The following is a 15,769-nucleotide window of genomic DNA, read 5'->3' as shown; positions in this document are numbered from 1 at the left end:
GAATCTGGACCATTGATTTCATTCAGACAGTAGAGACTGGTTATTCAGAAATTTTGACCTATGTTTTTAAAATATACCTGCTCAGAATGTATCATTCTAAATATTTTTTTCAACTTCTTAATATTTAATGAGATTTGGTTTATTATATTTGTTAGTGAAATTCAGACCAAAACATACAGAATTTGCTACTGAAGTGCCTGTTAAGACTTTATTTAAGAAAGATTTTCAAATTAAAACTGAGAGTGTTACTTAGAACAATGCTAATAAGGTTAAAACAGCTGGGTCACAGTCAAATTTGCAAAACCCGGAAAAATATATTTTCTCAGTGTATTGGAATTCATCTCTAAAAATAATAATTTCCTAGGAACAGTTTATAATTAGTTAGAACCCCAATAAAAAAAAAATGAATACATGCAGAAGGAAAAAGTAACTCAGTATTTATTGTTTTCTGAGTAATTATAAAGTGAAAAAATGGACAAATTTCACCAAATTGGAAAGTCAATTATTTATTGTGTTTATATCCATGATGCATTCATATTCAAAAGACATTTTGGGGGCCGGACTTCATCAGATGATGCTTGTGAGAAACACATTTAATTCCCAAAGTTCAACTTCATCTTACAACTGAATTGAATTATTTAGTAAAATAGGCAGTAAAATCCCAGATTCCTTCCAGTCATTCAATCATGGATCTGGCATGAATGACATGGCTTTGAAATAACAAATGTATAACTTGTAAAAACATCTATATTAGAACTACCATATCTACAGGACCAGGGTACATAGGTTCTAGTACTTCTTTCTCCTTTTATTTTGTTAATTTTGTAGACTGATTATTAGGTTATATTTCAAGCATCAAAGCAAAAAGAAAGTCAAAACAAATGTGCAGCTGCACTTTTGTACCAGATACTGCCCGAGACACCTGATTTGGAAACCAATGACATCCAGTGTGTCACCCAGTTGATTTGAGTGAACAGTTTATAGGAGATAGAAATGTTGCTTAGTAGATTACGTATTTCTGTATAGAACTCAGCAATGAGAGAATAGTATAAGAAAACATTATGAGCACCTTTACTGAGGGCCCTGGCAAAAACGAAATAGGCCTGAATATGTGATTACACATTTATATAAAAAGCAAGAGGCAGCGAAGTAATTAATAAATCAGACAATGTTTTTGATGCTTTGTGATTAAAATTATTGCACTCATGCCATATCCAATACTTTTTGAACATGTTGAGAGGGATTTTTTTTGTTCTGGATCACAGATAATATAAAAATAATTTTAACTTTGTTTTATGTTAATTTTTTGACAAGATCTTGAAACAGCTGGCAAAAAAAAAAAAAAAGAGAGAAATATAAAATGCTTGGAAAAATATCTTAAAGACGTTTGTTTAATTCTGTAACTCTTGAACATGACTGATGACTCTTTCTCAGAGAATCACAGTCACTAACTTGGCTGTTAATATATTTTTACTGCTATGTAACTGTTCCCCATTTAGATGTAATTAGGCCACCTTCTTCTCCACCTTCCCTTTGCAGATGCTCTTATAAACAGCACCTACAGGAAATCCACAGGTTGTTCTTTGTTTGTAGAAAGAGTTACTTTTTATTAGTACTGTTATAATAAATTCTTATATATAATTATAACAATATTTGCTAGAATGTATCCAAATAGTTTGACATTCCAGTTAGCTGCTGCAAGATTTTCTGATGAATTATCCTCTCCCCTGTATTTTCTTCTGTTTCTCAGAATACTTTAAGCTTAGTTAGAAAAAATATTTCTAATATTGTTGCTAGCTTCTGCATGAAAAGTGTATGCATAGAATGATAACGCTTTCTCTCTGTTTTTCCTTTTCTTCTTTCTCTTCTCTTTCTTCCCCTCTTAATTTAAGGAAAGGAATAAATTGGCTGAAATTCCAATTATCCATCCAGCTGGTGAGGATCTTGTTTCACAGGATGCAGAGCTGTCATCTTCAGCCAAAGAGGATAGTTTACAGACTGAATTCCTGGCAGAAGAAATACCCTCCGGAGATGAATATGAGTGTATATCACCTGATGATATCTCTTTGCCACCACTTTCTGAGACACCAGAATCCAGCTTCTTACATTCTGAAACAGAGCTAGAAGAGCAGTGCTGTTGTAGTTCTCATAGTCTGCATGTCAGTTCCTATAGCTTGCAAATGCAGAAAACCACTAGTATTAAAAAAGTGATGGAAGCCTCTGATCTCTTAACAAATTCTGCTTATGCTGCTGCTACAAATAACAGAACGGAAAGCCCATCAGATCAGTTTCAGAAGTTTTGTATCTCTTCAACAGATTCTGGTCCAAAAGTCAGAGCAGTATCTCCTTTGACTTGTAGCTTACAAGGAATAGCTGAAGCTAGCACATCTTCCTGCACTATAAATGCCAAACCAGTATATAGCATGAGTGAAGTGTGCAAAGCACATTTGCAACACCTTGAACTTCATAAAAGCATGGCAGAAACACAAGAACAATTGCATGACTTGAATAACTGTACTAAAACCAAGGACAGGCTGCATGCTTTGCCTGATGCATTCTCAGGTTTCATGTTTCAATCAGACGCCACCAGAAGCTGTCAGAGGCAGATGGTCACCCGAGAAGAGATTAAAAGTTCATCAGAAAAGAACAGCATGGCCAGCCTAACTGGACAGGCGCCTAACTTCTCCCAGCTTCTGACTAACAAAACCGTCATGGAAGGTTCTCCAGTAACTTTGGAAGTAGAAGTAACGGGATTCCCAGAGCCTACACTGACATGGTGCGTAGATTATAATAAGTATTAAATATATGTATTAGCAAGACACCTTGAACCACTTATAACCAAATTAATTAATCTATAGACTAGAATAAATGGCCTGTATCCTTCCTACTCCACACTTCTGCATGATTCGCACCTTCAAAATTTCTTTTAATTATTAACCTACTTGAAATAATTTCTCTGTACTTCATTTTATGAATAATGAGAGCATTAAACTATTGAAAATATATCTATTGTTTTCTTAAACAAATACATCATATAGTTTTTATGTTCTGGAATATCACATTCCACTTGTTCTATAATTTATTAAAACAAATGCACACTCCAGATTTACCATAGGTAAATTCACCTGCATTTTCTCAGGATCTTGGCACTGTATGTGGACAGACAGACACATACACGTGCATGCACACTAATATGTTTATATAGCTACTATGTATACACAGAGGCGCACATTTATAGATACGTGAGAGTCAGTTGTCGAAAACTGGAGAGAGGTTACAGGTTAAAAAACCCCAACAACCTAAATGTTTACACCAAGAAAACCAGTGTTGTGTATTTGTGCACGCTCTCTAGCTCTCTCTTAATGGCTATATGTCTAATTAGATTGCTTTATGCTGCATTTATGAGAAATAAAGATGATGTAATATAAGCATTTTTTAATTTGACATTTTAGTAATTCCCTGCCAAAGGGAACAGGGATTGAAAGAGGGGCAGGATTTCAAGATTTTTGGTAGTAGTCCTGTATGTGTTGACATATTTTCCTGAAATTTTACCTCACTTGCTATTTCTCCACTTATTCCATTATACTTTTACAATGGAGGTCTTTCTTTTAATATATTAAAATAAGATATGGCTCTTCCTGGACACATTTTGATGTTATTATTATTACACATGCAACAAATTAGGCAAACTAAATCTTTAGTAAGCTGAATTTTCTTCTGTGGCACTGAGAAAAATACTGGACAATGCAACCTTGGTGTTATTTTGTGTTGGTATCAATAAAGTTACTTTGTTTTAAATCACGGTATTTTACACTTTGAGGAATATTATTAGTGAAACAAGAGGTACCTTAAGTTTTATTTTATCATAAGAAGTCATTCATTTAGCTCAAAATATATACACTGCTGATATATGATTTTTTAAAAAATAACATTCAACAGAAAGCATTTTGCAAATTAGAAATTTATGAAAACAGAAAAAAATGTATTTTTTTTTTTAATGAAAAATTCACCAATACCATGTGTTTTGCATATATTTTGTACTGATGTAGACATTTTATTGGATATACATGTGGAAAAGCATTTCTGTGTAGCCTATGCTGAAACATCACGAGACAAGAAGAGTCAGAATTTTCTCTCATTTCCAATATGTAAATTGGGGATCAATATCAATATATGGTGACAGATCCCCAAGTGTTAGAACATGACACAAGTTTTCTGATATAACTCCTGATGCATTGTTCTATCCTGTTTGATGTGAACTAAGTAAATGTTAAGTGGTCTGGGGTGGAGGAACAAGTCCTTGACTGTTCTTTATGCTGAAGACACAAGTTCAGAAAGTCTGTACGTTGCTTATGCATTTTAAGTGTCTATTCCCGAGGTAAACGTGGATTTACTCAACACCTTACTGGCAAACATGTTTCAGCACAAACCTGAGGCCCCAGGCCTTCATGCTAATCTCTTCAATGCTGCAGTGAGATAATGATGACTTGTCCATTGAAGACCATTTTCAGAACCACATTTTCTAGTATTAAGAATGTATTATTCAGTAATTTGAATTGCTTAAATATTCATCTGTACTTGCATATAAAATTTAATTACATATAAAATTTTCGTATAAAATCTAAAACTAAAATAAAAGCACAGCAGTGAGCTCTATCTCTTGCTGCCAATGTTGTGTTACAGAGGTTGTTTGAATTTGAGAAGTTCTGCTTGGCATGCAGTGATATAAATCTGACTTGAAAACTGAATCTCTGCTTCAGGTACAAGAAGGGCCAGAAACTGACTGCAGATGAGCACTTTAAACTTATACAAAAGGAGACAAAGCATACTTTGTTCATTCAGAAGGTGTGTGATAAAGATGCTGGCCTCTATGTTGTTCGGGCTAAAAATTTGAACGGCACTATCTCATCAAGTGCCATTCTCCACGTGAAAGGTAACAGGCCGCCTATTACAAGAATAGACTGGATAATGCTGTGTGTATTCTATATTAGCATATCACTAATGTACTGGCTATTCACAAAATAAGTACAGTATTGACTGCACTGGACTTAATTCTCACATGTTAAGACAACATTAAATTTATTTTTTTACACTGCATCTTTCACAGTCTGTACCAAACCACTTTTATGTCACACTTGATATATTGCTTGTTTCTTTAATACCAGTATTATGTGCTTATTTTACTTTCTCATAGTGATGCTGAGATAAAAATGTTACAAAGATTTTCCAGAATCTGAGGCCGAGTTTTTAATTCTAAAAATGTTGGCATTATGGTGTTGGAATCAGTTTTAATGGTTACAAGTATTAAATGTCAAGATACACCCAGGTAGAGTGCTCACATCAATGTATATTTTACTATATGCCTTTTTGGGGGAGGGGGCATGGAGGGTGTTGAAATGTTTTTAAAGATCAAATGTATTATTTCCAACCACATTTTTCTTATACTTTTTAAAAAAGTGTTTTGTAGGATAAAGCTTCTTAGTAAAGAAATTGTACCATTCAGGATTGCACTGGCACAGATCAGATTTAATCTCTCTCAGCCCAGCAGATAATCTCCACAAATGAAAGTTACAATAGTTCTGATAGAGTTCTGATCATCTGCACTACAAAGATTTGACCTAGAATCATCAGGATTTGAGTAAGTGGTACCTAGCATACTATAGACCAAACTCCCTAAACGTATATAAAATGGGACATTCCAATATACCAATGCTTAGGTAGATGCTTGTGATACTTTCTCTGCCTTCTTATAAAATTAAAGATATAAATATTTCTAATAATCTATTAAATTGTTAAAATAAGACAAGAAAGATAATAGTTTATGAAGTGAGCATTTAAAATCTTTAACACAATGATTTCAAACATAATCAACCAAATTGGGAAATAAAAGTAGGTTCATACCAAAAAAAAAAGGTTTGTTTTATTTCAGTCAAATAGAATTCACCTATAATTTCAAAGCAGTAAATCCAAAATAGAACTTTGTTCACCTACATATTACATTTCATTCTTGAAAAGGACAACCAGAATTTTTTTTTTTTCTAAGTAGTAATTTGTTCAAATATTTGATAATGATGTAACTGTGCCAGTAGATTTTTTTTTTATAAATCCTTAAATGTAACTCCATTGTTTAGCTCCAGTAGTTGTTGTATTTGTACAGTGAAAACAATTAACAGCTACACGATTTTTCCTGCATCTTTGATTTGCACCTTTCTTATTACAACTGCATTAGTATGGAAAATTTATTAAGAGGAAATATTTACTTTCTCTTGCATAATTCGCTGAAGTAAGCCTCTTACTGTGTACCATGCTATGAGTAGAACATATATTGCAAATTGCTGGGGTCAGTGAGGTTGAAGACTGACATTTAGATATTTTGGCCCAGTGACTGTAACTTTATTAAAATTCCTGTAACTTTGAAACAGGAGAAGTTCTTAAGGGAATATAACCTCACAGCAATACGAGAGGGAGCAGGAGGAGGAGGTCATGAGCAGTTAAAGGATCAAAGTAAATTTGAATTTAAATTGGTATTACCCTTAATGAACAACTTTCTAAATTCAGTCATTGCCCAAAAATGTTGATTCATAAGAGTTCTCACAGGTATAAAAATCACATATTTTCCTAAAGTGTACTTTCCATTTCACAGTAAAGCTAATTTTAATAATTAGTATGATTTTGAATGTTTAAATTTTCATAGAAGTAAAATTCAGTTAAGTGGCTTTTGCCCTTGTGACTTTATGGTTGCAAAACATAAAGCAAAGAACCTATGTGAACAAGCTGACTTGCATAAGCGATAGATCAAGAAATATTGTAGTAAGAACAACAAACCAAATGCCTCTCCTAATTGCTGTAAGGTTTTGCCTGCTGCGGAGCTTCTAGTGCTTGATAACTACCCTGTTCATATCACTCCATCATAGCTGATGGCTGCCCTTCAGAACTCCATTTTTACTGAGAGTTGACATAATTCAAAAATAAAAAGTAATCATAGATGTTCTTCTGACATGTCCTAAGTAACTTTATATAATACTCAGATCACTTTTTCAGGCGTATTTTGCCTTCAGTGTTGAGGTTAGATATATGCACATAAAAAAAACAGGAGTAAGAGCAAGATGTTTTCTTTCCTCTTCTGCCTTGCCACTGCCAGAATTAGGCCTTTAAATAAAGCATTAACTGCCATTGTGACAGGAAGAGTCATTGTAGCTCTACAGGGTGAGTTTCTATCCTTCAGAAATGAAGTCTAGAACTAGGATTCCAGCCCTGATTGGAAAAATTTGTCCTGAACTTACTTTTAGTTCCTGCTTGGAAAAATTTGTCCCAAGCTCACTTGTAGTTCTATCAAAACAGGAGAACAACATGTCTTTTCATCATGTCGTAGGGCAGGACTTGGAGATAGCTTGGATCTAGACTTGTAGATGGATCTGACTGCTTGCTGGCACTTACAGATAGACTGCTTACTATGATAGTCAGCTCTATGAGTTAAAAAGGCAACAAACCGACACAGAACTACACAGATTATGGGAACAAATTATTTCTCCTCTCTCATAATGCTTCCTGATGTACATCCAGGCTTCTAGGGTATTACAAGGGAGCAGGCATGCAGACCCTCTCTCTCATACACATTTGCATTAAAACTGTTTCTGTTAAGTTCGTTTAACAGCTTTTAAAATTAGTGGGAGAGATCTCAGTTTGCTTCACCTGAGATTTGACAGTCAGAATACAAGGCCAGTTTACCAAATTGTGTGAGAATAAGAGATTCAGCTTTAGATTCAAGTGGGATTTATTGCACCTTTTTATTAATATTATTTAGAAGATAGGCAGTGATGTAACCTTTTGTTGGAGTTTGGCTTACACCCAGTTCTAAGCATAACAAGAACTGTCATCTTTCCTCTAAGAGGAGAGGAGTTATAGAGAAGCCTTGGAGAGAGAGTAGTTTTTTTCCCAACATTTACTAATTTGTGCTGTGTATGCCTATGAACAAGCATATTCTGCCTTTAGTAAAATTATGAGTATGTATCATACTGCATATGTCTGATCAAGTATACTTATGTTTTGTCCCCTTAGCAGAAAAACACTTAAAATCAATACACTGCTGATTCATTTTCTTTTGAATTGTAGTTTAAATAGTTCATGAAATGACCCTTGTTGCTAAAGTTTGTATTTTCCTTATCTATTTTCTTTCTTTTTATCATATTTTGAAAGTACTATTGGTAGTTCATGTACTAAATAAGACATAAAGGTAATTTATCTTAATAGACTTTTTAAAGGCATTGCTATTTGAGACTTGGGGATTATATGTTCCAGGAAGGTTTTCCAGACAAGGAAGCTTTATTGACATGATGCCTCTGTTCACAACTAGGATGTGGTGTTGAAACAGCACCTGTGCTCAATTTTACTGGCTGGAGAGGGTTATTTTTAAGCCACTTCTATCTAGAAAATCACTAAAGGAAAGCTGCCCTCTCCCCACAAAACTACATAAGCAGAATACTAGTGAAATGCCACATGGTGAATTTCACACTCTTTCCAGTTTGAACTAGAAATGCCCGTTGTAACTGTCAAATTATATAGCCCAGATTTCAATAAAGCCTCACAGGAAAAAGATGTCAAAGGTGATCTTGTCTCCAACGATGTCACAACAAAACAAAATTATTCCAGTGGGGAAGGGCAGATTAACGCATAGTTCTTTGTTCATCCTGAATAAGATTATATGGATCTAAAATTTATATGGAAGAGCCCAATAGATTACCTGTCACCCAAGGAAGTCAGCTGCCTTTCTAAGGGAAGCGAGCCTCAGTTTTGTTACTCAAAGGCGATTGACGTGGCTCATGATTGGATCCTGTGCCAATGCATCCACATTCATTTTAACTCAAACATGGTATTTGTGAAAAGTAAGCTTCCTACTACTGGATTAAATCCTGGAATTGAGTTCCTATTTAAATGTAACATAAGATCTTTCAAGTTCAACTTGTGAGAAGAAAGTGAGATGCAAATGAATCCAACTTTTAAAGCCTAAGTATGCTACTGTTTTCAAGAGTATACACACATTCATGCTATTTCTATATAACAGATTCTGTGAAATAATAAAAGGTCAAAACAAGTACCTTGTCACTTCTGAGAATGTCATTTTTGCATCTGAATGTTGTCAGATATTATAATTATTAAATGTAAAATGTTATAAGGCCAGAAATTGTCTTAGCACATCTGTAGATCTTAATAAATCAATGTAGAAGTATGTAATCCTTTTGTTCATTAAGCCTTTCCTCTGAGAGTTTGAACATTTCTGTGAATTTTAGATTAACAAGACTTGATTTTGTGAATATGGTATTGCATCTTCTTTAAATCAACAATAGTTTCAATTGCATGGTTTTTAATTGGTATGTGGATACCAGCCACATTTTAAACTGCTGCAAGAAACAAGATTAAAAAAAGGAGATAGAGATACCAGCTACACAGCAGGATACTAAAAGTCTCCTGGGTTTAATACTTTGCTTTGTAAACAAAGGTGTAATCAAAGCTGATTACTGCTGTGTTGGCAGCCTAGATTTAAATACTCTCTATTTAAAGACTAATGAATGTCAAAAAAATGTGACTGGAAAAGTTCTGCCATTTTCTGTTCAGATAATCTTTAAAAAATAGTGACAGTGATGTAGTGTCACAGTACACTAATATTTCTCTGAAAGAAAACCACACTGTTTCAGCAATGATTGCAATGTAATGCTTTTCCTCTGGTTTTGTTTTTTTTACATATAGCTCATATTGTTCATGCTTCGCTTCCTCCTTCTTTAACCATACTGTAGAAGCAAGGAATGTATATAGGTGTTTTGTATTGTTATGTTTCTTCCACTTTCTTGTTTCACAGTGCTGAGTTCCCTTCATCACAGTTTAGACCTTACAGTTACTTCAAGACCCCAAAATGTTTACATCTTCTTAATTGCTCTCTTAAAAAACAGATTTAAATCTCAATCCCTCTAGCCTTACAATAAAAATATTACACTTAGGCATATTACTAACCTAACCTCCCTTCTTCCTTCCCTGTATGTAGATAACCATTAAGAAGATAAGTGGTAAATAAGGATGCCTGATTACAAGATGTGGAGTTGTGCGAAGGGTTATTTACACAAGGTGCATAAGTTTGGAGGGGAAAAGGGATTAATTATTTTAATTTTTCAAAAGAAGTAGTCTGTCTATGGGCCCAGGTGTGAGTCAGTAGACAAAGGGAAGATGAGGCATTCCACTGGCTGGCTTTGGATCAGATGTGGCTGGAGCTGCAAAGGAAAAGGTGGTTTTCTCTCAAATGACTGGTAAGGTATGGCTATTTCTGGACCTTTCTCTGGGGACTTTGCTAGGGTAAGCTAGTTGGTTTTGTGTTTGTACATCTTTTGTGGCTCAGAGAATCTGCATCTTTAAAAAATTACTGGTCAGACTTCCTTTAATGAGTCTACGCCATAGTATTCAAGGAAACTGGAGCTCTGGGTTATGGATGTTTCAGAACAATTGGGTCATGAGACGCACTTGGTATTCCTTAATAAAATTCCTTCTGATTGTTAGGAGCTTGACTGAAACAGAATCTCTAAACAATGAAGTGTAGTGTCTTAATTTAGAGCAATGCTGAACAAATTCAAAGTCCCTGAGCAACATGGTGTGAATCTCAGTCCAGCCTAAATTTTTTTAAAAGATGGGGGAAGTTGACAAACTTACTTATATCACTATTTCAAAACATCAGGGATTGGAAACCGCATGCCCAGAGTAAATAGATTAAGAATAACTATGAAGCAAAGTAGTAAAAAGTGGTGGCTGAAACCAATTTGGCTTGACCTGGTACTGCTACCTATGTGTGAAAAGAGACTTGGGGCAGGGGTGAAAGTTGTGTAATAAAGCTGGATGCAGGTGATCTCTCCACCTGCAACATTTGCATTGCTCCAGACTGCTGAGTTTTCCTTGCGGGTTCCCCAGTTTGTAACAGAACTCTACTGATTCCTACAAAATACTTATTTAATATTGGAGAAACTTCTTATCTGAAACCATGAGAGTGGGATTTCAATACCACTGACTACCTGAAATGTTTTCCCTCCATAATGTAGGAAAAAAGATCTGTTCCTTCTAACCTTTGTGGTTCATGGGATATCCAGTGAAAAAATAATTTTTATTTGGCAAGTTGTTTTAGCTTATTCTGACATTTCATTATGATATCATGGGAACGTCATTGGTGAAATATAACTATACATGCTGTTTTGAAGGTTGCTGTCAGAGGATGAACTCTTCTTTTACAGTAGACTTTGTTTTCCTGTTGAGTTCAAGCCTGTGCCTTAAAGAGTTGTAGTAACAACATGTCACTTCATGGTTTTCTTTGCACACACTTCTCCCTTTGCTCTCTTAAAACTGGTCATTTTAGTTTTTATGTTCTGCTGACTTACTGATACAAAATCAAAATAGGGTCTGATAATTACCACAATTCCACTCAGATGACTTTTTTTTTTTTTTATTTAATGGTAAAAACCATTCTGGTGTGAGATGCAGCCTGACTTCACAAGGTAATACAAACCACACAAGTAATTGAATCTAGCCAAAAATGCCACAAGGAGTACCTAATGCCTGCTTAATGTTTTCCACTGGAGTATAAGATGATCATGCACTGTTTGTGACTTATTGCCAGCTGCCTGAAAAGAGGATGCAGGGGTTCTCTTGCTTGAAGTGAAGCTGCATATCCTAAATTTATGTGCTTTGGGTGCATGTAATTCAATGGTGGTGGCAGCTTGTACATGCTAACTTTCAAGAGGTAAGAACTAAGTTGTTTGAGCTGCTGGGACTGGGTAATACAGACCTTTAGGTTATCAACACTATGAGAGTAAAAAATATGGTTATTGCAATAGAAATGCAATTACTTGCCCATACTTGATCTCAGTCAGATTTGTACTGCATGATCTGCTAGTACATGATTTCGGTATTAATGATGGTCAAAATACTGATCTTGATCAAAGTGGTATAGAGGCCACATTCTGGCCTTCATCATTATTGCAAATATAGATCAATCTTTTTTATTTTTTCAACAACATTTCTTTGAATAGAAGAATAAGGTAAAAAAGTGAAGAAAGAGCATGATGTACAACAGTGCACTAAAGGCAAAAGTTTGCTCTCTTGACTTTGTCGCTTTAAATTTGTGTGGAATAATTACTCTTCCACCTTCACTGAAACACAATAATCTAGAGAGATTTGCATGCTATCTACACAGAGATCATGATTCTTTAGCATTACCATGGAACTAATACCATTATGCCAATGCATGAAATTCTTGGGTGCTTAGTATCCATGCATTTCAACAAACTTTGTGTTATATAGATAAATGTTATCTGCCTGCTAACAGTCTTGCAAACAAATTATGCTGAGTTCCAGGCAACAATAAAGGTGAACTTTGTAATTATGAGAACTGATTTTTCTTCAGTTATATTAGTTGTGCCTTTTAAAGCATAGTGAATGATTTTTTTTCAGTACAAGGAAAACAGCCAAACTTCATACAAAAATTTGGATATACAACTCTACAAGAAGGAGAAGATTTAATCCTCCATTGCACTATACATGGAAGGCCCAAACCACATGTCTGCTGGATGAAAGATGATATCCAAGTGGTATCTGGAGACATCAGTGTATGTTCTAAGTTCTTGAAACATTTATTGGGAAGAAGATAATATATTTTGCTTTATGCTACTAATAATCTATGTGCATTCTATTGTTTTACAGATTGAGAAATTAGGAGATACCTATTACCTTTTAAAAAGAAATGTAGTCCTTGCTGATACTGGGACATATATCTGTGTTGCCAGCAATGAAATTGGAAAGGCACACTGTTCTGCTTTCGTGACAGTGATAGGTGATTCATCCTGACAGCTGCATGCTTTTAGGTACATTGTTGCCATATTAAATGAGCACCTTGTTTCCACTTATTTTTGTACATATTTTGTTTCAGAGAAAAATAAACCCCCAGAAATTTCCACTGTAACTCAGGCTAAATCAGAATGGGAAGACGGATACTTTTCAGAAGTGAATGTCAGCACAACTGAGCTAGTACAAGTCCAGAACGTGCTTTGTGTGCAAGATCAAAGACCAGTGGCTAAACATCTCCCAGTAAGGTAACTTGCAGCTTACTCTGTGCTACATCTTGTAATACTCCAATAGCTGCTAGGACCTTAATTTACAAAGCACACATCAAACACTTTTCCTAATCCTACGATTTTTTGCATAATGTAAGTGAAGTGCATAATTTGTGACTGCCTTTTAAATTTAATTCTTCATCAGAAGATAGGCAATTCTGTTAGATGAAAGACCTTGTACTACAATAGAGAATGGAGTTTGTGCAACAAGGTATTTCCTTTAGTGAAATAATGTTTTTAAATCTAGGTATCTTATTGTAGATATTAATGTGAGAGTGAACAGCTCAAAGATACAAAGTGTTTCAGAAGTTCAAATTGATATAACTACATTAACAGGAAGATTTGATAACAGAATCTGTAAACAAAGTTTTCTACTAGGTAAACATATTATTTAGAAGAATAAATAGCAGTCCTAATAGCACAGGAACAGTCATTGTTCATTAATTGATTAAAGATAATCTTTAAGATAAAACTTCCCACTGTGCAATTTCAGAAGATTTAATGAGACACATGAAGTCAATAGTCCCTGTGGTGACTGCTCGGACAAGGTTAAATCTTGCTTCCTGAATCTAGGCTCTGATAACCTACTGCAGCATATGGTTCTAGAATTGTCTTTTGAGTATTCAGGGATGAGAGAATTTTTATGCCATGACCATTACTAATCTGATTTACTCTACTCTTAGTTTATTATAGTTTCACAGTTAATGTAGGGATGTAGGTGGGGGTTAGGAAGAGATTGTGCACATAAAAACAAGACTTACAGTCAGAGGTTTTCAGTAAAAAATACCTGAACAGTTCTATAGATAATGTTTATTACACAACTCTGAAATTGATATGCTTGTTTTATGGTGAAAAGCAGGTTTTATGATAATACAGTAAAATAGCTTTCATTCTAGAAAGTATGTGGAGCCATGTAATAGAAAAGAGGCACCAGGAGTTTCATGGCTTTAAAGAAGCGATAGTTAATGTGACCTGGGAAAGTCGTTGAGAATTTGAGGGATTACTGTCTGGCTAGTCTTTCATAGTCTGCTCAAAATATTAAGTTTACACTGGTCACATAAAAATGCATTTGTTGCCTAAAAGTGTCTGAATATTTTCTGAACTTTTCATACATAGTGAATTCTATGGCAAAAAGCCATAGCAAAAAGAAAGAGCAGTGTTCTTTTGTCTTTAAACTCCTGTGGTTTGTCTATCTAGACACAGCAGAATGTAAAAGGAAAGAAAAATTGTTGCGTATGTTGATTCAAAAGCTGTTCTCATTTCATCGTAAGCTGCCTGCACAGTTTCCCTCACATCTTGCTGATCAAGCATTGATCCCATATATTTTGTTCAGTTTTTTTTTGTATTGCTGCGAGATGGCAGATATTCCAAAGCAAAAAAATCAAATGCAAGGTAATATGAATTTTACTTAGGGCACATAAAGAGTTCAGTATGATTAAAACACGTAGATCATACATAAAAGTAAAATTTCTCCTAATTTTTCTCATCTCCTTTGCTCCTTATAACCAGAGAGCACTTTAGTAATTTGTTGTTTTCAGTAAGACAAGTTTTAGGATATCTTAGATTCTGTCTGGAATCACTTTTTATTTGATCTCTAATCTCATATTGTCTCAAGACCACAGAGAACAGTCTATGCCAACCACCACAGTGTTGTTTATGAAAGGGAATGCTGCAGCTGCCATCATTAAAAGTATAGGCAATATTAACTGACCTCTTTTAAACAGGTTTAAAGAGAAACTCTGGCTTCAGGGAGTGTATCTTGAACTTGAGAGGCCACAAGAGATTAGCTTCAATTTGGAACATGATCCTGTTCACCTGCCTGCTGCAGAAGATCAGATGGACTGAACTGCAAGACGCCTGATTCATGAGGGTGTTCGTGTTGTTTGCTGTGTCTATTAGTAGATACTGGCTATGGGTGAGGAGAGGATGAATCTGAGTGCTGTTCGATTGATATCTAGGTTACAATTTGTATTTTGGTTTCTTTAGAAATAAATAATTAATAAAATTCCCCTGTGCACAGCATTTATTAGACAGTGATTTCTAATTTCTTACAGTTTTGTTCTGGTTTATTGGAGAAATTTAACAGATGATGATGATGGAAAAAAGAAACATTAGCCTTCAAAATTACAGATCTTATTGGTGTTTTATCAGTATCCACTGTTTTATTCTTCTACAAATTCCATCAATGCCATCAATTCCATCAGTAGTGCTTCTTTACTAGCTTATGGAGATGATTCAGACACAAATAAATGAGGACTTAAAATGACTTTGTAACTGCAGAATTATCCAGTTCATTAAATACAGTGTTCATTACCTTATTTCTAACAGCTCTGAGACATTTTGAGGAAACTGGGTATCAAAAGGAGTGGTTACTAATAATAGTAAACCTTGTTTAATGCATGCTTTGTACCAAGAATGTCTTCAGGGGAAAGTGTCTTTAAGGCAGCATAATGGAGAAGTCTTCCACTATATTGCTTCTGCTTCCACGACTGGATTAGGATGACAAAGCAGTCCATTTCCAATTGATATACGTCATTACAATCCAAAGAAATGGACTATGAAGTGATACCCACTCTAGTTTCAAAGCAGATCTTTACTTTAACCAAGGATTTTCCAATGACAGAATTCCT

The 15,769-nt window shown here is 34.8% G+C and overlaps 1 protein-coding gene across 1 annotated transcript in view; it reads left to right on the top strand.

Moving 5' to 3' along the window:
- CCDC141 (coiled-coil domain containing 141) overlaps positions 1 to 14,984 on the top strand; it is a 99,088-nt gene extending 84,104 nt beyond the window's left edge. Inside the window, exons 24-29 of the mRNA XM_033010928.1 lie at positions 1,893 to 2,776; positions 4,761 to 4,933; positions 12,481 to 12,635; positions 12,730 to 12,859; positions 12,956 to 13,118; positions 14,864 to 14,984. Of these exons, the coding sequence (XP_032866819.1) occupies positions 1,893 to 2,776; positions 4,761 to 4,933; positions 12,481 to 12,635; positions 12,730 to 12,859; positions 12,956 to 13,118; positions 14,864 to 14,984 (1,626 nt within the window). The remainder of the gene's footprint in view (positions 1 to 1,892; positions 2,777 to 4,760; positions 4,934 to 12,480; positions 12,636 to 12,729; positions 12,860 to 12,955; positions 13,119 to 14,863) is intronic.
- Positions 14,985 to 15,769: the final 785 nt, after the last annotated feature.

Source organism: Tyto alba, unplaced genomic scaffold (genome assembly GCF_018691265.1).
Source record: "Tyto alba isolate M040663 unplaced genomic scaffold, T.alba_DEE_v4.0 Super-Scaffold_7, whole genome shotgun sequence".
NCBI lineage: Eukaryota > Metazoa > Chordata > Aves > Strigiformes > Tytonidae > Tyto > Tyto alba.
The sequence above is the reverse complement of the archived record's forward strand: the minus strand, read 5'-3'. Positions and strand labels throughout refer to the sequence as shown.